Source organism: Neospora caninum, chromosome VIIa (genome assembly GCF_000208865.1).
Source record: "Neospora caninum Liverpool complete genome, chromosome VIIa".
Taxonomy (NCBI): Eukaryota; Apicomplexa; class Conoidasida; order Eucoccidiorida; family Sarcocystidae; genus Neospora; species Neospora caninum.
Window position 1 is genome coordinate 2,779,124 of NC_018393.1, and position 23,797 is coordinate 2,802,920.

General features: G+C 52.9%; 4 protein-coding genes across 4 annotated transcripts; 1 reads left to right on the forward strand and 3 right to left on the reverse strand.

Moving 5' to 3' along the window:
• Window positions 1-1,304: 1,304 nt before the first annotated feature.
• NCLIV_022400 (hypothetical protein) lies at window positions 1,305-5,844 on the reverse strand (the record flags this gene model as incomplete). The annotated part of the gene is made up of 8 exons (XM_003882434.1): window positions 1,305-1,366; window positions 1,885-2,098; window positions 2,643-2,915; window positions 3,497-3,660; window positions 3,935-4,229; window positions 4,670-4,956; window positions 5,276-5,470; window positions 5,685-5,844. 8 exons carry the CDS (start codon window positions 5,842-5,844, stop codon window positions 1,305-1,307), a joined length of 1,650 nt encoding a protein of 549 aa, XP_003882483.1.
• A 3,568-nt stretch (window positions 5,845-9,412) lies between these two features.
• Window positions 9,413-11,638, forward strand: NCLIV_022410 (conserved hypothetical protein; the record flags this gene model as incomplete). The annotated part of the gene is made up of 1 exon (XM_003882435.1): window positions 9,413-11,638. One exon carries the CDS (start codon window positions 9,413-9,415, stop codon window positions 11,636-11,638), a length of 2,226 nt encoding a protein of 741 aa, XP_003882484.1.
• Window positions 11,639-13,885: 2,247 nt separating this feature from the next.
• Window positions 13,886-15,922, reverse strand: NCLIV_022420 (hypothetical protein; the record flags this gene model as incomplete). The annotated part of the gene is made up of 4 exons (XM_003882436.1): window positions 13,886-14,175; window positions 14,411-14,662; window positions 15,161-15,222; window positions 15,609-15,922. 4 exons carry the CDS (start codon window positions 15,920-15,922, stop codon window positions 13,886-13,888), a joined length of 918 nt encoding a protein of 305 aa, XP_003882485.1.
• A 3,521-nt stretch (window positions 15,923-19,443) lies between these two features.
• Window positions 19,444-21,490, reverse strand: NCLIV_022430 (hypothetical protein; the record flags this gene model as incomplete). The annotated part of the gene is made up of 4 exons (XM_003882437.1): window positions 19,444-19,733; window positions 19,957-20,208; window positions 20,733-20,794; window positions 21,177-21,490. The coding sequence occupies 4 exons, from the start codon at window positions 21,488-21,490 to the stop codon at window positions 19,444-19,446; spliced, it is 918 nt and encodes a 305-aa protein (XP_003882486.1).
• Window positions 21,491-23,797: the final 2,307 nt, after the last annotated feature.

Below are 23,797 nucleotides of genomic sequence, written 5' to 3' on the forward strand. Positions count from 1 at the left end.
GCCGCAGAGCCCAGCTGTGTCGCTTCCTTGCTACGCACTTCGCAAAGAGAGAGAAAGGCTGAAGGAGGAGATACCGGGAGATAAAGACTGGCACGGAAGAAGAAACAGAAAGGTGAAGGTGCCCACGAATAATGTGCAAGGAGGACAGGTTTTCTCCATCGCGCTGGGGAGAAGACTTGACCGGCTTCCCAGCCGTTCTCATTCAAGGACTGTGGGGAGAACACGCGCCTTTAGGTACAGGCCGTGGAAACAGAAGCTGGCGCTCTTCCAATCAAGTGTGGAGCAGAACGGCAGCTACTGTGTTCTGTCTTTTTTGCTTGTCTACGATTTCGTCCAAGGCTACATCGCAAGAGCCGTTCGGATCTGCGTTCTCAGTTACCCAGTTTGAGCCGCCGAAACAGGCCTTTCTGAGGCTGTCAGTGTTCTTCGTTTCGGTGCGTTTTTCCTCGTCGCTGCTTTCCTCGTTCGTAAAAAGAGATCTATTCAGTGTAATGCTTATTCGTGTGTGTACTCACGTATAGGGAACAAGACGTAACTGGCATTACACAGAACCCCTGCTTCGTCAGACTTTCGCTGTAACGTCGCTATCACTAATCCTCACACCCATCGTTCTGTGCGCCTTCCTAGATAAGAACGCACTCCTCACGTCTGTGACGTTACAGCATCTGTTCCTGCGCGCTCGCTTCTTCAGTTTCCCATCTCGTTATGTTTGGAGAGGCCGCCGTCACCATGTGAGTTTGAGGAAGCGAAACAGAACGCGGCACACGCCACCTCGCTTCAAATACCACTTTCGACATAAAAAAACTTGTCAGCGGCCACACAAACCACAACCGTATACCATAACTATACACACGTGCATATTTATTTGTGTATGTGCCTTCATTTTTTCACATCTATATATGCATGCACGTATATCAGCGACTAAGCACATAGACACTATATCCATATATATATCCATATATATATATATATATATATATGAATATGCATCGCCATGCCCTCCCACCTTAGCAGTACGTGCGTGAGGGAGTAGGCTACAAGCGTCGGCTACACACGGATGTATGTATGTATATATATGTATATATATATATATGTATATATATGTATATATATGTATATATATATATGTATATATATATATATATATGTATATATATATCGATGCAGGTGTAGGTGCATATTGCTGGCGTTTCGGTAGATGTTGAAAAGACGCTTCGGGCCCTGTTTGCAGAAAGGATGCAGCTGAAGGCGTGTTTATCTCGTTCTTTTTTCGTCTCGTTCGCGCGTCCCCCAGCCAGCTGTTTTCAAGGGGTCAGGCGTTTGGGGTCGCGAGGGAAGAGAGACACCTGCCGAATGTTTTTCGCTCCTGCAGAGACAAGCGAACGGAAAACGAAAACGTATCGTGGGTCCGCAGCAAACGAATGCGTAGGCAAATAGGTCTCGATCCACATGGAGACATCGACGAATATAGATTCACGCACGGATATATCGACTCTCTCGGCACTCTCCTTCAGAGACTGTGACTGTCGCGAACCACAGACTCCCGCCCGCCCCTCCCCTGGTGCTATTTGAGTGTCCTTTACCCGAGAAGAAGCCAATCTGCATGCAAGTTTCCTTTCCCTCCACATGCCCACGGTGTCCCCACCCCTTGCTCCAAAGAGCAAAGCAACTCTTTCTTGTCGCCGCACAGCCCCTCCATGCGAGTTTGCCTCTCCAGTCGTGCAGGTGAAGTCATAGTTTGGTGTGGCCGTATATACACAGATATCCATGTATCTAAAGATGAATACACACAAATATGTACATACATATAGATGAAACGATTGCGCGTGCACATGGAGAGCTAGAGGTTCACGATATCTCTGCGCCTTCTGCCTTTGTTCTTACCCAAGAAAAGCATAACGACTCTTTCGAGCCCAATGCCTGCGCCTCCGTGGGGTGCCGTGCCGAGCCGGAAGGAGTCAATGTAGGTCTGAATGGAGCTGGGCGGGACTCCACATTCCAGGCATCTCTGCGTCAGGAGATCGGCGTCGTGCACTCGCTGGGCGCCGCTGATGATTTCTTCGTTCCTCATGAAGAAGTCGTACGAGTTCGAAAACATCTGAACACGAAGCGCCAAAGAAACAACGCTACATACCCCCACAGGCATCTGCATTCCACCGCATATTTATGTTGGCACAGATGCTTAGTACACGGGCATAAAGAGGTAGACACAGACCCCGACAAAGATGCACACGTAGACACACATAGAGACAAAAACCTAGATACAAACAGATGGCTAGACATCTCTATACACATAGGTAGCTGCATGCCAAAGAGTCTTGACGTCTCTGAAAAGAGCGGCATCGTCCATTTGGCGTGCGTGACTGGCACACGCTTCATTTCTCAGGGAAACAGTTTACGAACAGCAAACTGCCGAGCAATGCGAACATGGCCAACCCCCAGTTCACAGGCAAAATCAATGCTAATGACACAGATATATATATATATATATATATACATATGCGTACATACACCCGCAAACAAATATATATTTACACAGTTGCATATATATATATATATGTATATATATATATATATATATATTGCACGAGGATAGGAGTGCAACGCTGGTCGACAATCGGATGCGGGATCCGTCGGCCTACCTTGTTGTGGGGATCAGGCATTGTGTAGAAAGGTCGAACTTTCAGTGGGTACTGGAGCAGCATGTAAAAGTCCGTCTTGTACTTTTCCTTCACGAGCCTTCCGAGCATTTTTTCTTGTTCAGTGCTCAAATCGAACTCCGAGATGTCATCGGGGATGTTCGCGCACCCCGCTTCACGCAGCATTTGAACCCCCTCCGAAAAGGACAGTCGCGGCGTCTCCTCAATCCATGTGAACGGCTCCGCAGGATACTGTTGGTGGAAAATATCAATTTCCTGTGCGACGCAGAAACACAAAGTCGAACAAACAAGAGGCTGATAACAGCAGAGAGAAAAAACGGGAAAACATTTTCGAAAACGCGTTCACCTTCCTCACATATACATATACAGATATATGCATACGTAGGTATAGGTGTGGAAATGTATTGATCGATGCGTCCACGGACGGGTATTTACAAGTATATCCTTGCGTGGATAGACGTGGCTACGCACACGCATAGGTGAATACACGTTTATGGATGTATAAGGGAAAAAAGACAGCAGACAGCGGGGGGAGGAAAGGTGAGAACACAAAGAAAAAGTAGATCGAGCTAGGGGGAAAACGTGAAGAATAAAGATAACGACCTCGAACTCTCTCAGTACATACAGCCCTCAGATATGCAGAACTGAAGATGTATCGATCTGTTAAGAGCGGCAGCGGCGTATGCACAGAGGCACAGCAACCCTGGGGGAAAGGAGGGGCGAACCCTCTTTTTCTCGCGCGCTCGACGAGGAAACTCGAGAGCTCCGAGGCCAAGAGCCTCACCGAGACGCCTCGAGGCAGGGAACACACAGAGAAACGCTGAGAGGCTGCTGACCTTTTTGCACCGTTCTGAGAGGCCTTTGAAGATGAATTTGAAGAGTTCATCGAGGACATCCAAAACCTCCGAGTAGTGTTCCTTGAACGTCATTTCGAGGTCCAATCCCGTGAACTCGCACAGGTGCCGGTGCGTGTTGCTGTTCTCCGCGCGGAAGACGGGTCCTGGCACAAACGGCGCGAGAAACGGACTCAAATCCGCGTGCAATCAACTAAAAATCTACAAGTCGAATCCCCGCCCTCCTTTCGTTCCGGCGGTCCTTTCTTTCCGCGTTTAGGGACAAGGTACAGCTGCGCCGCTGCCCTGGTCTCGCGCGCGAGAAGCCGACAATAGATCGAAAAATTCCCAAAATTATGGGAAACTATCACACGATGCTCAAACTACCGGCGACAGGCCGCTCTGTGAGTGCGTCTTTTTCTCGGCGCCGGGTCCGCTCACCAATTTCGAACACTCTCTCAAAGTCTGCGCACATGGCCATCTGCTTGTACAGCTGAGGGGACTGCGCCAAGCAGGCGTCGCGGTTGAAGTATTTCAAGGTAAAGCACGAGGCGCCGCCCTCGCTCGCCCCTCCGATAAGTTTCGGCGAGTGGAGCTCGACGAACTTGTTCGTGAGCAAGAATTCGCGGAACAGCTGAATCGTCTCGGACTGAATGCGGAAGATCGCCTGGTTCACCGGCGTTCGCAAATCCAAGATCCGGTTGTCCAGGCGCGTGTCCATGTTCACGCGAATGCCCTGGCAAACACAACCTCGAAAAAACCGGATATGCGGCGACCTTCTCTCCTCATCAAGACACAAATCAAGCAAAGGCACAAGCACATCTCTATTCCTACCTACTTTTGCACACATGCGCGTGAATCCTTCCATACGTCGGGCACATGAAAATACATACGCAGATAGATCCATGCACACTGACAAATGATTTGCATACACCTATATATATATATTATATATATATGTATATATATATATATATATATTATATATATATGTATATGTATATATATGTTATATATGTATATGTATATATATATATATGTTGGTTGGAATATCTATGATTTGCCTGCGATGCATTTTGGAGTCCCTGAAGAGATCTGTGGGCTTGGTGTCTCCTTTTGCCTCCTTTTTCTCGGATTCTCGCCCTTTTTTCCCACGGGCGTTCGCTTCCAGCTTACTCCTTCAGTGCCGTCCTCGGGGCGCATGGCGTCTCGCAGTTGGAATGGGAGTTCCTGGGCAGCTTTGCTGACGCAGAAGATTTTCTTGACGAGCACCTCGACTCCTTTCTGCGACGTGGACTGTATCTCCACTTCAGGCTTGACGACTTCGCCCTGCACGTCGACGACCGACTCGAGGGGAAGACTCGTTGTCCACTTGATCATGTCTTTCGAGTTTCCGCGCTTGGCGTCGAGCACCCCCTGGACAGTCGCCTGCCGCTCGCGCAGCATCAAAAACGCCACGCTCCCTGAAAAACATACGGCCCGAAGACGCACGCATGCAGGACAGAACGCCCAAGAGGCAAGAGCGCCCCACGGGCCAGACGCCGCCGCAGAGAAAAACGGGAAGACCAGAAACGAATCCGAGACACAAATCGGGGAACGGAATCAGAAAGGAGAGCGGCGCGTGAGGCGACGGGAAAAAAAGAAAGAGCAGAGCAGAGGAGGCGAGCGGAAGAGATGACGCAACACAGAGACACAGATCGCCTTGGCGAAGCCTCGGAACGCACGGTCCAACAGACGCTGTGGCGAGAAAAGAACCCGAGAAAGCAAAGCGCATGCACCCACCTTTTCCTCGAGACTCTTGCACGCGCCCTCGAATCCACACAGTCTCTCCCACGTGGTTGTGGAGGTCTTCGACAGGGATCCAGACGCGGGAGGTGCGAATGCGCGAATCTATCACAGGTAGGTAGCCAAACACATCTTGCTCCAAATCCTCGACTTTCTTGTTCAACACGGCCTGTGCCGCCCGCTGCTCGGCCTCTGCACGAACAAACACAAGACGCAGGCGTGCGCTCGAACACCGGAAGACACAGGTCCGCCCCCTTTGCGTCTCTTCCTCGTTGGTTCTCTCTCTCTCTCGCCAAAAACCCCCACCTCAAAGTGTGTCTCTGTGTTTCCCCAGCGCGCTGCGTTTCCTCGCCCTGAGCCTGAGAGCCAAGGTTTCCCTGTGCAGTCCTTCGCCGTCCTTGCTCACCGAGCGCTTCGCGCTTGGCTGCCTTGGCAGCTTCCTTCGCAGCTTCTTTTTCCGCCTTTTTCTGCGCCTTCTTCGACGGCGCCGCCTCGCCAGCGGCAGTCTGGTCCTGCGCCGTCGCGGGCTGTTGCGACTCTTCTCTCTTTTGCGCGTCTTCCGGCATTCTGGCGGCCGAGGGAGAGGACGAAGCGCGAGAACAGGCGGTGAGGCAGAGGCGCAGCGATGAGGGGAGAGGAGAAACGGAGGGGAGTTTGCCGAACCCGGACAGGTTGCGAGGAGCGGACCGACACAGAGCCGGAAGCGGGGGCCGGACGAAGGAGAGGGAGAAGCGGCAGACCGACAGGGCGGCGGCTCCAGAGGAGACACCTGGATTCAAGGCGCTCGTGGGAGGACGGGAGGGAAAGGATCCACGAGCAGCAGAGGCTGAAGGGGAGACGAACGCGGAGCAGAGGGCCGAACGCAGGCAGCGCATTCGGGGCCTTTTGGCTTGCCGGCTGAAGGAGCGAAGGCGGGGATCAGCAAGTGGGGAAGGCGGCGGTGTGCATCGACCGGTGGGGCGAGAGAAAAGAGAAGGATGGGGGGGAGAAGGAAAGCCAGAAGGGGGAAACACAGGGAGGTTCGAGGCGCACCCAGATGAGGAAGAAGAGGGAGGGGAGGAAGGCGTCGAGGGAGAAGGACGCGAGGGAGAGAGAGACGCGCAGAGGCCGCTGGAAAGAGAACCTTCAGATCCGAAGGAGACAAGCAGGAAGAGGACCAGAAACTGGAAAAAGAAAGGTGAACAAAGCCGCATGCAGAGAGGAAGAAGACCGCATTTCTCCATGGACCGAGTGCTCGATCCACGACGAAACTCGTAATCGTGTTTCTCAACAGCACGCGAGTCCGGCGCTCGTGCTTGCGTGTGTTTCTTCACGTGGGAAGCCGCAACGCTCGTCCACAGTTTGAAGACGAAACAGAAAGAAAGAGAAAAAGAGAAACAGAGAGAAAGAAAAAGAGAGAAAGAGAAAGAGAGGAGTGAAGGAGCAGCAAACCAGGGAGACAGGCCAAGGCGATATGAGGGGGGGGACGGCCAACGCGAAGGAATGAGGGAGTCGGCGTTTTTTTACGGAAAAGACGAACTTCTAAAGGGAAGTGAGAGTGAGAAGGGAGGCGCGAAACTCGCGGATTGACAACTGAAAACAGCCCACGGAGAGACGGAGAGAGAACGATTGCCCGCGGCAGTCGCAGCCCCCCTGTCTCTCGATCTTCGCCGCGAGCAGATGAGTCTCCGACCTGCCTGTGGTCGCGTGTTTCTCTCTTCAAAACTCGAGGAAAGGAAACCTGAACTCCGTGGGTAAAACACAACCCCAGACAAGAAACAACCCAATCTCTATTAGAGAACAAAGGCAATTCTACTCTTGCTCGTTTTTGCCTAAATTCTGTGTGCCGTTCTGTCAACCCCCGAGGTGGACGACAACCAAGGCACGGACGGGTTCCTCCGAGTATAAGCCGACGTCTTATGTCACCCTTTTTCTTTGGTTTTTTCTACGGCGCTGAGCGCTTTCTCAGTCCTACATCTTTGTGTCGCTCTTATTCTCGCCGACGCTTTTCTCTCTAGTTGCGGATGCGTTTTGCTTTAGCGCTCCTGGTCTAAGCCTACGTGAAAGACGCTTCTTCTCGCTTTTCTGCCCAAGATGCGAGGCGAGGGACGAGCCTTTGGGCGCGTTCGGCCCCAGGAAATGTGAAGACGATATTTGCAGTAGCTCGTTTTTGATTCCGGAAAGCGACGTCTCGGCCGACTAATTTTTTGCGTTTCCATTTTTTTGCCTCTCTGAGTTGCTGGGATCGGCGCGTGGCCTGGACGACGGAGGGAGAGAAGAGACAGAGCTGTGCCGCGATTTTCTTTTTCTCGGAATTTCCCCGTTCCCGCTTCTCTCGCTTTCTCGAGGTTAACCGCGCCTTCCCGCGGAAGCGTGCGTAGCTTAATGCCGCCGCATTTTTTCTACCCCCGAGACACTCGCGACGAGAGAAGGCACAGTCGCGAAAACAAGGAACTCTGTTCGTTTCCTGCGCTTCTGAAAATCCGCTTAAGTGAAACCCCAAACGCAAACGCTCTCCGCCCAGGGATCCCCCGCTTCAAATCGGAAATATTTAGACGGCGGAAATATTCTTGTGGATGCTCCATCTACCTCTTATATACATATTATCATATATATCGGCGTATCTATGCATATATATATATATATGCATACATACACATGTATATATGTGCATATAAAAACGAAATCATATGCCGACGCGTAAAGGCTTTTTCCTACGTGTAGGAGATTGAAATCCAAATCTTTTAGCCTCTCACTCGTCAAAATTTCCGTGTATAACTATCTATCTGTATATATATATTTGTATAAATCGCATATGTATGTAGCGAGGAAGAGAGAGCGCGAGTTCCCGTGACCGTCCTCGCTCGACCTTCGCGCAGCTCTTTGATCCGGGTCTCTCGACTCTTTCGCCCAGGTTTATTCTCGCGACTTGCACAGGATGAGTGTAACGCCAGGGGGTCTCTAGGATTCGTCCGCTTTCACATCTGAGGAAAGAAGCATAATGCAGTGGAGAGGAATTCCGTCCTCGTCTGCTCGCTTCTCTTGGGCTCTTGTCTCTCGGACAACGCGCAACGCACACGTTGTCTCCCTTCCCGTCTCGTGTCCTCTCTCGTCTCTCGCTGCCGCTCGGCGGGGAAAGCCGCCGCTGGCCGGTGCCGCGTCTCGTGCCTCCGTGCGTCGTCTCTCTTCTCTTTCTCGGTGTCCTGGAGCGGCGCGGTCTTCACCTCGCGCGCCTGTCTCGCCTCCTTTCTCGGCCCCAGCCCTCTCTTCCAGCCCGCGACCGGTCGCTCGGCGGACTTCCTGTTCTGCCTCGGGGCGCGCGCGCGGGCAAGGGACGGGGCAAAAGCCGCCGCAGCACGGAGGTGGGTCTCGGCCGGCTCCAGGAGACAGCTTTGGGACTGGGGTGTCTCTGCCGCCTGTGCGCGCCTTGCGGGGCCGCCGCGCGAGAAGGGACTCGAGCGACAGGGGACGGGTCAAGCGCGGCGAGCGGGTTCTCGAAGGAAGCGCGAGGTTCGCTTTCCGCCACAGGCGCGACGGGCGGACAGCTTCCGGGCGGGATCGCGGCGCGGGCGTCGCCTCCCTCTCCGCTGGAAAAGGCTTCGAACTTGTCGGACTCGAAATATCGGAGAGGGAAGATGGAGAGGCTAGCCTCGTAGAGAAGGAAAACGCATGTCCATGCGACAAGTAAGGCTCCAAAAGGGGCGATGCACGAGGTGGGAAAATAGGCGAGACGCAGGTGGAAGCGTCAAGGTTTAGCCGATGCCAAAACGCGCAAGCGGATTTCTGCTGTTTTTGTCGGTAGGCATTTCGATCGCCTCGCAGGCTCGTGTTTCGCGTCTCTGTCGAGTTTCGGGGTTCCACTTTTTTGTCTGAAGAGTGCCGCCTTCTCACAGCGTCGATCCTCTCTCTCTCAGCTGCTTACCGTTCTTCCTGGGAAGTCACCACGTGTCGGGCTGTCACTCCGATCCGTGTATTCCGAGCAAAAACATCAGGGGACTCCCAAAGTGACTATGACTGTCTTCCAACTGGTCTTCAATTGGTTTTCACCTGCACACGCTGGAAACCTGAATTCTTTGTGCATGCCTCGTCCCTCGACGTGTTGTGCTTTTGCTGTGTAGACTGGCGACGGTAACAAGCGGACAGGAAGCAGAGGCGATGAAGAGAAAACCAGAAGCATCGCAGAGCCATCTTGAAGGGCGAGAAGTGAAGACCCCGAGGAAATCTCGGAGCGCATCTCCAGTGGAGAAGGCGCTTCTTGGACGCAAAAAAGCGTCACGTGCCGGTCGGAAAGGCCGGAAGATTGCGCTGAGCTCGTCTCTCCAGTGTCGCGGGGGTGCGTCGGAGCCAAACCGAGCAAGAGCGAGGAAGAAGCCCGTGGAGGGGCGCGAGCTGGAGCGGAAGCGACGGTCGGAGAGCTCGACCCGGGGCCAAGAAACCGGAAGGCGCACCAGCAGGCGCGCAGGCTCTTCGCTTTCGACTCCTCACCGGAAGTCGGTCGCGCCGGGGAAACCTCGCGTCAAGGCAACTGCGTCGCGGCGGTTGCCTGGAGGCAGAAAAGGCGCCACTGGCTTTTCCTTGCCGAGGAAGCGGGGGCTGAAGCCGTTCGCGTCCCCCGCGTTTCCGGAGACCGCGAAGGAGAGGAAGAAAGAGACAGGCGGAATGGGTGCGTTACTCGCTTCGCCCGCGCCTCGCCTCTCTTCCACGGCCAGGTGTCCGTCGGAACTCGCGGCAGGCTTTCCACGGAAGAAGAGAAGGACCAAAGGCAGTCAGGCAGAACGGCGAGAAAAACTCGCGCTGGTTTCCCCGCTCGAGGCTGTCTCCGAGCCCAAGGAGGCGGTATCGCCGCTTCCGTCTTTTGCGTCTCCAATTCTGTCGGGATTTCTAACCTCCCTGAAGAAGAGGCAGCCGACGCCGCAGCAGCGAGGCAAGAGGGGGGCGTGGCGCGTCGCCTCGGTGTACCTACGGGGCGGGGAAGAGCGCGTGGGGAGGAGGAGGAAGAACGCGCAGCGAGCCTCCGATCCGCTCTGTGGAGAGACAGACGAACCGGAAGACCTCCTGGCCTCGCCGCCGGGAGAGCTGAGGAGCCTGAAAGAAGGCGGCGGCGCGCCCTCGCGCATGCGATCCGGCTTCTGTCTGTCGGAGACGGAGGGAGAAGAGCTGGCGGGACGAGGCGCAAAGAGGAAGAGAGAAGAAGACGGGGGTCACCGGAAGGACGTGGCGGGAAGCGGAGAGGGTGAACAGACGGCTGAAGTGGACAGGGCGATGGAGCGCGAGAGGGCGAGACAAGAAAATCGCACCATTTGGGAACGAGGACAAGCCCTCTTGGCGAAGACCGAATTCAATCCGCGCCTCTCGCCTGACGCCTATACAGCGCTCTGGCGCCGCACCGCGCTGTCGAGACAGAAGAGCGAGAGAGAGAAAGAGAAGGTCGAGCCGGGCGTCGAGTCGCGAGCAACAGTGAAGCGGGAAGGGGAGAAGGACTCCGAGAGAAAAGCACAGAACACCGCGGAAGAGAAGAACGCCGGCCAGCGGGAAGAGACCCAAGAGGAAACGAAACCGGCGGAAGATGAATCCAACATCGCGGCCTCCAATTCCATTGCTTGTCGCCGCCCTCTCCGTCGCTGTCGCGTGCTCGTCCCCTCTCCCTCTTCTTCCTCTTCTTCCTCTTCTTCGTCTTCTGCCTTTGTTTCTTCGTCCTCTTCCTCGTCTTCCTGCGAGCTGAGCGGCCAGCGTCGGCGTTCTGCTCGTCTGCGTCAAAGTAACGATGCGTCTGCTTCTTTCGATGCGTCGCTTGATTCTCAGCCCCAGAAAAACACTTGTGAGTCTTCAGTTCCCCAAAATGCGGCTTCTTCTCTTTGTGCAGATGACTCTGCGAGTAGCCGTCCGGTTTCGCGAGGGCCAGCCTCGCCAGAAACTTCCGCCCCGGTCTCGTCTTTGTCGGCTTCGTCGCACTTCCGGCACTGCACGCCTTATGTTCGGAGTTTGGCCCGACGCGCTGGATGGGAGCGCGTGCCGCCTTCTCTCCTCCTTCTGTTTGTTGAAGACCTCGGCGCGGCGCTGAGTCGGGGGTTGCGGAGGCGAAGGAACAGACGGCGCGATGACAGAGACGAAGACGGAGTCGGCCTCTCTCCGCCAAACGACGGGGCCGAGCGGGGAGCGAACGCGCAGGGGGTTTCCGGGGAAAAGCCGGAGAAAAGACGCCTGGGAGAAGTCGAGCGGCTTCTCCAGGTACAAAATGAATGGGAACGCGCGAAAGCCGTGTCGATGTGGAAACGCGCGAGGTCGCAAGGCGCAGTGGAAGGAGAGAGCCTGAAGGACATTCGGTCTCGGCTGCGGGGCCACGCGCACCCGGTTGGGTGCATGCTGGCGTATGACGTTTGAGGAACGGAAAAGCGGAGAACGCTCGCGGAACGGACTCAAGTCGCCCGCGAGAAGAACGCACCGATACACACGCGCGGGGGGTCGTGTGGGGAAACAGGGTGGAACGAGTGGACCGGGGGGAACTCAGTGGGGACGAGGGTTGGGAACGACGACTGGGGTCACCAGGAGCATGCAGAGAAAAACGAAGGGGAAAGCAGGTGGAGCACGTGCAACGGAGACACGGAGGAAACGATAAATCTCACTGTTTTAGATCCCTAGCGAGCAGGGACAACACAGGAGATCAACAGTGTGCAGGAACCGAGAAAAGCAAGAGAGAGGAAGCCGTCTGTCGGCAGACGCAGGCGCCGCTCTCTCCTTTTAGAAACCGGACAAAGCTGCGAAACAGGTTCCGCCGTCCAAGGGCTCCATAGTTTTTTGTCAGTGTGTGTGAGCAACGAGAAAACGGAAGAAGAGACGCGGGCGCCGACTGTCTCGGGAGTTTTCTCAATGGATTGTCATTTTGTCGTTAAGGTGTCTACGACGATGTCTTACAAATACGTTTATACAACTCCATAGTGACTTCGAATAGGGATATGCGAACTAACTTATACACCCTCTACGCATATGTATATGGGACTCAGGCGTGCGTCACTCTCCCAGTTGCCGCCCAGATGTCAAACACGGAGACCCGTATGTTCGTCTCTATTTGACGGGTGCTTGTTACCGTCATCTTGTCGAAGCCCTCAAGCGTGTGCGCACGCATCTCTAAAGAGAAACCTCGTTTCAGAGAATGCGTCAATGGGACGGCCACGATTCTCGGGAGACAAAGAGGGAGACATTCGCACGGCGAGATGAGCAGGAACTCTTGCCTGCCAAGGGTAGTCGCTAACCCTATTGGACAGCGAAACAACGGAAGAACGAACCGGGAACTCTCTAGAAAGAATACGAACGGATGTTGCGCTCGTTTTGACGAAATATACAAGAACAAGTTTTATTTTCCCACGTCCAGGAAAGGCAGGAGAGAACGGGCGTACTGGAACCACAGCCCTCGATTGTCTGTTTACACTTGACATGGAAGCAGAAACAACTGGTCTGAAGAGATACAGTCGAAACAAACGGTCAAGAATCGAAGGCTGAGGCAGGCGACGGCTCGACGACACGCCGTAGGCATCTTTTCGGTGTACTCGAGGCCTGGCGTGACTCCGAAGTAACGGTCGGTTTCTTCCCGAGCGCGTATCATCTAGCTCGAGAGCCCTCACGGGATGCTTGCATGGACGGGGCGCCGTGTGTGGTGAATCTGCTCACTGAAACGCTTGTGTAGCTCTCCAGCGGAGAGCCATGATGAGTTTTGGGTTTTGCGCTGCAGTTGGGTGTCTAATCGATGTATTTTTGCAGAATCGGTAGAATGCGAATTCACAAGGTGCTTACAATCGCACTGCTAGGAAATACAAGCTCCGACGGGTGCCGCCTCGTGCACGGCTTTCGCGACTGTCCACTCTAAACTGCGCTCCCCGTAGAAATATTTGACTTGAGGCGAAACAGATATACGATTTGTGTGAGGATCAATGACCTTCGGTTCGTCTACTTGCAAAATTGTGTTACGCACAGACACGCCTGCCGTGTACCGCCCGGAGTTCCGGTGTAGTGGATGTCTTGCGACACTGTGTTGGACCGTGCTTTGCCTTCGGCAGAGAATGGCGGCGGGTGAAAACGAGGCATGAGTTCTCATTTGTTTTCTCGAATCAGTGATCTGATCGGAGAGGCATGGACTCTCATGGAAAAAGAAAAAAGACAATGGAAATCCGCTTCCCGGCAGCGACTCTCGCGAAACCGGCCACAACAAAACAAACGGGAGAAAAGACACTGTACGAAAAGAACGCTGAAAGCTAACAATGCATCTGTCCCATCTTCAGCTACCCTCCCATATATTTATAGGGGTCTGTGTCGGATACTGTAACAGCGTTTCACCACTGATTGCATCTATGCTTGAGGCTTTACCATTCTTCGAAGGATGAGCTATTTCCTGCTGCATTTGTTTGGAAGGCTGTGAACCACTGCAGCCTCGGCTTCTTTCTCTGTCTCTCCTCTGTCATCCGTGTCTGCTGACATCCTTATGCACTGAAGATGCACATACAATTTCTAAACCTAAATTTTTGCTTCTGTACATGCTTCGCACAGGCGTACTTCTCTGTCCTGGCCGACTGTTCTCCCGCTCCTTCAAGAGTACAACTCCCTTTTCCCCTCTCTCCATCACAGCCTTTCCAACACTCAAGCTGTGCAAGAGAGGCAGGCCTGAACCTGTTCGGCGGCAGCGGCAATATCGACCTCTCCATCAGCGTTCACAACGGCGGGGCCATAGTACGCCATGGCGTTCCGCGACTTGTAATATTCATTTCTCATAGCAGACTGAGTGAGTTTCACATCGAAGCGGTGAGACACAGGCTCGAAGAGAAGAGCCCAGACCAAGCCGAGGGAAAGAGAAACGCCGAGCATGATGGTGTACATGGCGTCCACGACTCTGAAGTTCTCGGTACCGAAGGCAGTCAGGCCGATGACCTCTGCAGGCAGTGCCAAGGAAACAGCAAAAAAACAAGATGCGCCAAAACATGAAAAAAGAAAGTAAGGCGACAAACTCCACAGGCTCCTCCGTGTCTATATGTGTATCGGACTGTGCGACCTCTTGAGTTCACAACGTCAACTTATATATATATATATATATATATATATATTTATATGTGCATACTAATCCAAGAGAACATCCATAAATCCACTTCGACGTGGGCTATTTCTTACCAATAAGGGCAGTGAGCTTGAAGCACAGCGCACACAGCCAACCCCAGGCCTCTCCCGCGCCTTCAGAGTGGTAGACCTCGAGGAAGAAGATTCCCGCGCCCATGAATACCAAGGCGAATGCGTCACAGAGGCGAGCAGTGAAGAAGGTGATCCATGTGGAACCGGCGCCGAGCTGCTTCTGCATCCAGGGGTCGTCGAAGTAGTAGTTAGCGGCGTAGAAAACGAGGAGTGAGAGAATCCAGCAAATCACAGCTGCACAGAAAAAAGTTAACAGAAACAGCACAAAGGGGAAAAAGATGTCGGAACGCGGTTTTCCGCAGGCCTATAGCGCAAAAAGCAACGAAGACACAACGCAGGGAAGGGCGGAAAGAAAGGAAACGCGCCAGAGAAAAGAAACGAGAATACGACCATGGCCTGTGAGAGGCGTCAATGGGCACAAGGAATGCTTTTGTATGGACAGATACACCGGCACGAGGCGTAGAGGTTTGCCCTAGAAAAAGTGGAAATAGGTGAAACAATGATGAACACTCGGGAGACGTATTCGGAAAAAGACTCGGGACCTGCGGCACGTTCCCTCCCACAACAGAATTCACATCACCCGCACAGTCCTGGCCTCCTGCATGTGTCATGTATGGCTACACATATATACAGACGAAGACACATACACGCATATTTGCTTATATTTGTCTGTACAGATACCTACACTTTGTTAGGCATCCATTTATGCATGTAAAGGAATTTTCAGCTTACCGAATGATGAGCCGAACTGGAGGAATTTGGTGCCGGAACGATACCCGCGGGACTGCTTGATGCTGCGAGGTTCATGAAAGGCAAGGCACAAGAAAAGAAAGTGAACTTGCACGAAGGCAGAAGAACAAGAAAAGAGCAAGAAAAGAGAAACGCTGCGATGAGGTGTTGCGCCTCAGATCACAACTGGAAGCAGCCCCGAGCAGGGGCTGGCGGCGCCTTGTTTCACGGCGGTGTACAGCACTCGACAGGTTGTACCCCAGAAACGAAAGTATGTCTGTGCTCAGTTCGCAAACTCTGTGCAGCACACAGCCGAAAGATCGCACATCTACTGGTAAGTGTTGCCCACCGGCGCAGGGTGTGGAGTGGGCTCAGCGCACACATCGGTGTGTGTGCGCTTGTTTTGAGCTGAGAAAGAAGATAAAGCGTCTCCCATCACAAGAACTTGTACCTGCTATCGTCGTCGACTAGCGACTGGAAGGCCATGGTCATCAGAGAGCCCAGGATGAACACACCGCAGCAGAGCTGGACGACCCAGACCGGGGTTTGGCCGACCGCCTCAGGACTGGCGCGAAAGAAACGGATCACAGACAGGCAGTCGCTTCCGCTGGATGAAATGGTGAAAAGGATCCCCATGTAAGCGGCCAGCTGGATGAGGAAACCAAGCCTCAAGTTGTAGTTCACCATGAAATACCAGAAGGGCTCCAGCTGTGGGCCGCGCCCTTCGGGCGCTTCTCCAGGTCGCACGACGTACGTCAAGAACATTTTGCCGACAAAGAAAAGGATTTCCCTGTGGACGACGACAGAAGAGAGGCTCCAGAAAGGCAACCTTCAAGCAGAGGCGCCTTTTGGAATCAGACGGATGAAGAGGAAAGCAAAAATATTGTCGGAAAAAACTGCTGATCCGCAGCAGTTCCACGTCGTGGAAAACCAGCGACACACGCACAAAAGGTCAGTTTACCCACACGCCTTCTGCCGAGTTCTTGTGAGCAGCTGCTCGCAGATAGAGGCTGGAACTTCAGAGAAAAACGGAAACCCACAGCTACGACAAGAGGAAGAAAGAGATAGAGAGAACAGCAGCGCAGCATGCGACTCTTGGCAGGAAAAAGAGGACGGAAACGCCGATGTCTTGTTGAAGCGGCCGATTCCCGAGATGTCGCCGTGTGTGTGGCAGCGTAGCGCATGCAGCGTAGGCCCAAAAGCCGCCCCGGTTCACTCGCCCAACAACAGAACTATGCTAGCAGGTAATACTGAAACGAAGGATTTTACTGATTCTCGCGCACCCCAAGAACTAGAAGGATAGCGCCGCATTTTGTTCGTAAAACATGGAGCAACTCCAAGAAGAAGGATGCCCCTCGGGGAAACACCAGTCTGTGAACGGGGAGTTGACAGTGGTTAGTGTGTACGTACAGTGTGTGCAGCGTCGCCTACGAAGGCACATGTACACGGTGTGGTCCAGAGTGAAGCGGCTACGCAGCGCTTGCCAGTTACTTAGCAGAAGCGTGGTCTAGGGTGAAATACTTGCATGTGTAACATAATGGTAGGGCAGCCCAACAGGGACGGTATCTTTCGTGGCGGGCATGCTAGTACGAGGGTAGGCTGGGTAACGGGACCACCGTAGCCTGGGAATGGGCTCCTGTCCGCAGTGAGAGGTGCGAGAGGAAAGGCAGAGAAGCTTGAGACGAGTCAGAGCGTTGTTTGGCTTGTATACTGAGTGTTCTTGAAACGATGCTAATACAATAGAACTTGGGTAACCAATGTGGCATTTGAGATCTACACCAGTAGTCCATCTCCAGTATATACTTGCTAGAAAAAGGCAGTTTGCAGAAACGTAGGAATCCCATTTTATCGTGTGTAACGAGGAGTCTAGCTTGTTTAGTGCAGCGCAGCTGTTGCGGAACCCCCTTGGCTCGCTCCACCGTTGTCGGCGAATATTGACACGGAGATGTATTCGACAGGCGATTACAGCCGAGCGTTCAACAAAATGGAAGGAAAGAAATCGAGCCTGTCTCTTCAGATTGGACAAGAAATGCTCTTCACGGGGGTTTCTGTTGCGCGCCTGGCAGGGAGGAGGCACGGCAACCTCACATTTGATGAGATCATCGCCTACTTCGCGGATAGGTTCCCTGTCCAGAAACGGGGAAGAGGCCACGGAACTGGAAAAAAGTACAGCACTAAGTGCACCCACTGGCTCAGCGTTTCGTTTGCGTTGCTGTGGCATCGTTCCCGCGTTGATGAACACACAGGAATGCTGTACCCTTGGAAAGTCCATCGACAACAGCAGGCCATGCATGAAATGCCCCAGAGCAATCCCCATGTCATCATCTTGCTAACGAGTGCAGCCTTCGTAGATATACAAAGAAAGAAGTGAAGCAGCAGCAGTAACAGCTGGCCATCATTTTAGAATCGTCGTCATACAATGGCGGGTGGCACATACATGCTGGCGCGCTGCTTTTTTTATTATCGTGTGCTCCCAAGCATCGCCAACGCCTGTGTAGGAGAATGTGTATGCCTCGTAGTTTAAAGGATATCTGATATGCCTCGTTAGCGGTCAAAAGTCATGTCGCCTCCGACATAAGGGGTGTTGGACTGAAGAGCCAACAGAATCCGATTCTTCACGAACGTATTTGCCGCTCTGCACGCAGGCAGCGAGTCGCAATGCTGAGGACAGCGCGTGTGAATATTGGCGTAGTCGTTTGCTTTGGCAGCAGTGTCCGGCTTCTTCGTCCTCAAACGCCAATTCCCTTCCGCAGCATTTAGAAAGCTAGGTGCAATTGCGAATGGCTGCATCGTGCTTCAGACACGGCAAAGCAGGAAATAGTTGCCGGGCTCCTATTGGCATTTAAGGAAATATCGTCCCCCTGCATAGTTTGTGGCTACCGCAAGGCATATCTCCCATGCTGCTCTAATGATCATTCCGTCCTGGCTTCCCGGCCGTGGTCTTGTGCTCTTCCCTATGGAACCCGTGTTTTTGGATCGTCTGTGAAGTGCTGTGGGGGGACTAGATATCCGTGAGGACATCGCCCTGCGTTAACAGCGACTTCCTTTAACAGTTTTACACGGCAGAGCCCACCCTTGTACTTCTGTCTCGAGGCCCTTCGCCATGCTTGCACGGATTATTTTTCGTCCTTAGGAATGCTCCATTTGTCTCAGGGCTCCCAGATAGGTGTCTCGGCTGCGACAAATGTTTGGACATACCAGCAAGGTGCAGCGCTCCTGTAGAGGGATCAGCGCCAGCACCACGGTAACGTTAGAAATAAGCTGCCTCTGGTAGCGACTTTCCTTTACTGCTACTCGCTGCAGATCTGGACCTGTTGATCTGCTTTCGCATCCGATGAGGATAGTTTCTGATGTCAGGTAGAGCAAGCTTGGTTCAACGGGCGTGGCGGTCAAGACCGGCCGAAAGTGGTATATTGGTGTGGGAAAAATTGTAATTCTGACCGCGTACTGCTGCATTCAATATCTAATTTCATTCGATCATTTGCGCGACACGATTTGGTGACTATATCCTTGTCACATTACAAGTGCCCCACGCTAGTACGGGTGAGATTTCAATTTCTTCAATGGACCACCTTGCGACAGTTCGTTCAGAAGGGTGAAGCTTCTGTCTGTCTTCAGCTGTATAGCTGCCAACAATATGTTGGTAACTGCCGGCCGAACTACAGCTACGTCGCGCTTCAGGTTCCCAGGCTGATTCTGCTGAACAACTTTCTACTGAACAATACACTACACTGTTTTTTCGGGTATTTTATCACGGTCCGGCTGTGGCCGGAAGTTGTGAGAATCGTGGTAGCCTTGGCCAACCGGAGTGTATAGCTGCGCGTGAAAATAGACAGCGATTAACTTATGGAAGCGAGAACAAGTTGACTCCAAAAAACCTCGTATTATTAAGTTAGATAACAGTCAACGTCCCCCGAGCCCAGCCAATGGCAGCCATTTCGACTAACTGGATAGTCTCCTTCACAGCCACACCTTCTGCTTCTTTTGCTGAAAAAACTATAAAGCGTGAACTTGTTGGTAGAGTCGAGTGAGATCTGTCGTCCGACTTCGCCGGTCATAGAGACAAAGACAAAACACACTAGCTCACTTGGGCGGAAAGAATACAAAGATACACAAAAGCATTTCTTTTCCCTTTCCTCTTCATTCCCTTATGTCTTGGGTTTTTCTTTCACCCGTCGTTCACGTTTTGCCACACTGTCCACGTCTCCAGTGTCCCGGACGCATTCCCGTTACTGCTAGTTGTCCTACTGTTCACCATATTTTCCACAGTCTTTGCCTATCGGCGTTTAGGCCCTGCAAGAGAGGCAGGCCTGAGCCTGTTCGGCGGCAGCGGCAATATCGACCTCTCCATCAGCGTTCACAACGGCGGGGCCATAGTACGCCATGGCGTTCCGCGACTTGTAATATTCATTTCTCATAGCAGACTGAGTGAGTTTCACATCGAAGCGGTGAGACACAGGCTCGAAGAGAAGAGCCCAGACCAAGCCGAGGGAAAGAGAAACGCCGAGCATGATGGTGTACATGGCGTCCACGACTCTGAAGTTCTCGGTACCGAAGGCAGTCAGGCCGATGACCTCTGCAGGCAGTGCCAAGGAAACAGCAAAAAAACAAGATGCGCCAAAACATGAAAAAAGAAAGTAAGGCGACAAACTCCACAGGCTCCTCCGTGTCTATATGTGTATCGGACTGTGCGACCTCTTGAGTTCACAACGTCAACTTATATATATATATATATTTATATGTGCATACTAATCCAAGCGAACATCCATAAATCCACTTCGACGTGGGCTATTTCTTACCAATAAGGGCAGTGAGCTTGAAGCACAGCGCACACAGCCAACCCCAGGCCTCTCCCGCGCCTTCAGAGTGGTAGACCTCGAGGAAGAAGATTCCCGCGCCCATGAATACCAAGGCGAATGCGTCACAGAGGCGAGCAGTGAAGAAGGTGATCCATGTGGAACCGGCGCCGAGCTGCTTCTGCATCCAGGGGTCGTCGAAGTAGTAGTTAGCGGCGTAGAAAACGAGAAGCGTAAGAATCAAGCCGAAGACGGCTGAAAAAAGTGGCAAAACAGCAGAGAAAATGTGATATGAAATGTTTTCCGTGCCGGGGGCGAGGGATGGGGAATGTCCGGAACAGCAGTCAGGGACATAAGGAAGCGAACACTTCTGCTGAATCGGGTTTTCGCCCAAAGAAGAGGGTGCGATGAAGACGATATGAACACTGGGAAATACAGTCACGGCGTTATGACATGAACAGAAATAACGCGGATAGATCGCTGAAAAAGACACACGTACCCAGGCTATGACAAGCATTCCCTGGCGGTCCGCTGGGTATTGGGGCGTGTACAGTGGTTCATGCATTCAGACGAGGAAAGAATTATATTCCCACAAAACACGTGGGCTTGTTCGGGGATATTTCCAGGAAGCGTGTCGACTCCGGCTTTCCCGATGTGCAACGTAGCCCTGTTGGAACACATTTGCCCGGCTTAAAAGAACATAATTAAGCTGGCCCCCGGCGTGTGAGAGACTGGGGTGCGCACTCCATCAAGTGTATTACGTTCACTTTCCTGCTCACCGAAAGCCGAGCCGAACTGGAGGAACTTGGTGCCCGAACGGTAGCCGCGCGACTGCTTGATGCTGAAAAAACAACACAGAAGGGAAGACACGGAAAATGCACCGTAAGTTGTGGTTGGCCTCGTTCGTTCACTTAGGACACCATGCTCTGGATAGGCGTATGGCGCTGTCTTTGGGAGCGACACATCCGGAGTGGAGAAATTGACAGGCTATACACAGTGGAAATCTGCAAGGTCCGCAGAAAATCAATATACCGAGAAATTGTGAAGCCTGGTACTAGACTCTCACTGAGAGGCGCCGCCTAAAAGAGCGTGGCTTTACACCAGGCCGCATGCCGCGCCGCTAGACTTTTGCCCATTTCGCGAAACGGCCTGGGTACACCGATACGGTAAAGAGTCCGAAGATAAACAGAGCCTCGGTGCATTTTTTTCCTGCAAAGGTGTACCTGCTATCGTCGTCGACGAGCGACTGGAAGGCCATGGTCATCAGAGAGCCCAGGATGAACAGACCGCAGCAGAGCTGGACAGCCCACACCGCGCTTTGGCCGACTGCCTCCGGACTGGCACGGAAAAAGCTAAGCAGAGAGAGAGCGTCATTTCCGCCGGCAGAAATGGTGAAGAGGAGCCCAAGGTAAGCGGAAAGTTGCAGCAGCAGACCAAGTCTCAGGTTGTAGTTCACCATGAAGTTCCAGAAAGGTTCGAGCTGCGGGCCGCGCCCTTCGGGTGCCTCGCCAGGACGCACGACGTAGGTGAAGTACATTTTGTCGACAAGAAAAGGGATTTTCCTAGATGGACGAGGAGTGCAAAAGACGCGCAAAGAAACCACGTCTCCGAAAATGTTTCGCGACAGCGGGAAACAGAAAAAGAAAAAACCTTACACAGAGGAATCCAACGAACCCCTTCTCTCCGCTGCGTGGACGCACAGTGAAGGACGCTCACAAGGGGGCGCAGCTTTCCTCGCCGAAGCACTCTCACGTGCTTTTCGTTTGCACGTCGAGGAAACAATGGGAGAAATCGCACGCAAAAAGTAGAAAAAAGACAAGTTCCACAGGCAAGAAGCAAAAGAGCAGCGATTTTCTGTGGACAGCGCGTCGAAGGCGGAGTTCCCCAATTCCTCGTCAGATGGCAATGTCTTGCGCTCGAGTCCTGGAGAGACCCCGCGACACGGCAGCTCTTCTCGCGCGCCTCGAACGACGTCCGGCAGCACAGACCTGCAACTCAACTTCCCTCAGCGCCGCAAACCCAGCTAGCGATCAATTCCTGCTTGCGAGGTGGCGATACGCGCACAATGGAACACCGGCCAGTCGCGGCAAGACAGAAATCAGGTATGTGGAAATCTCGGAAAATGTCGAGTGTCGGTCGGGCGAGGTTCACCGGCGGCACTCCATACGCGCCACGTGCTTCTCGCCCCATCCAGCAAGACAGCGCGTGCGCGGGTGCACTGCGAAGCGAAACGAAGCCAAGGATTATGTCATTTCGCCTTCATTTTACGCAGGGATTCCGCTCAAGTGGCGACTTGGCGGTACACCTCTGTGAACAGTTTTGCCCTCAAGCGACGCTTCCGCACGCAGCCAGAAGTAGCCCCTGCAGGAGATCCTAACCTTAAAAGAGTGGCGACACCGGTGAAGCGAAACACGACCAACCGCTGCGTTCAGCACATCCCACTGGCAACATCCCGCGCAAATGACACAAGCAAGGCACAAGAGTAAGAAGCGTTTCACTGGTGCAGACAACAGTAAATTCTCGCCTGCCTACTACGGAGATCGACCCAACAACAGGTGCCCTCTGGACGGTGCAAAATCTGTTGGCGCCGAAAGTTGACCGGGGGTGAACGACACGGGAGCAAGAGTTGACAAGTGGCGAGAAGAGTTCATGTCACGTACATAAGCACCTGTGAATGTGCGGAAAAGACCACCAAAACACAGCGAAAACCCTAGCAGACTTGAGGCGCCCCAGAGAGGAGTCCATCCTGCAATGCAGCACAAACTACTGGTGGGCACTGTGTGGAAGCCTCGCATGGCTCAGATGCTTAGCGGTGAAACCTCGCATTGCTCTAAGCAACGCTGCCGCTGTCTTTACCGGCCAAAGCACGTGGCATGCATTTCGGAACGTTATCACTTGTTCATGAATTCTCGGTTTCACTGGCGGTACGGCGAGCCCCTCGATATGTTCACCGGAGAACCACATCGCCTTGGCCTCTATTGTAGACCTGACGCAGATTTTGTATATGCTGGCTCATACCTCCCATACGAGCCTACTGCTGCGCTACGCAGGTCGGAAAACCAAAGCTGGCATTCGCTATCTTCCCAAGCACAGTTCCGCGTCCCTCCAAGGACCACCTGCAGCAACGGCAGTGAAATCCAACTGTTTTTGGTGGAACAGTTACTCGAGTATGATTGCTGCTGCGATCGGTTATCCGTTTATGTCTGCTCTGCAAGAGAGTGAGCGACTCAGTTACTCCTGCTACCACCTCGAAGAACTATAAAGCTTTTTTTATAGCGCTGTCTGAAACTCTCAAGAAATTAAGCGTTGAACAGAGGGAGAACAGCACGCCAATATGGTAATACAGAAAAGAAACTACCACCTCTTACCACATGAGATCTGCATTGGTTCTGACCGTCACCGGCCCACAGAAATCGCCATGAAATTGATACTCAAACATTCCGTACAGACCAGCATCACGAACGACACGATCGGCGGGCGTCGCCTAGCAGTTTTGCCAAGAATAGATTTTGTTTTATGGAAAGCCGAGCGGTACGCTTCTTACTTGAAGAGCAGATACTCCTAAAAAACGTTCATCGGCTTTTTCCCTACAAGTGTCTACCTTTGGGAATATGGCCAAAATGAAGCCAGAATGCAGCGAAAACAGGGCCTCTCCAGTTACAATAAAAGTGAGTGAACCTCGAAACGACTCCGACGTTCAGACAACGCTCGTTCGTAGCATCGGCGAGAACAGATCGACTCACCGGTGCCACAAACAGCGAGGATGCCGCTCCAGGAGAAAGAGGACAAAACATCAAGAGAAAGAACTTTCCGCCGCAGCGAACGGGAAACGGTATATCATATA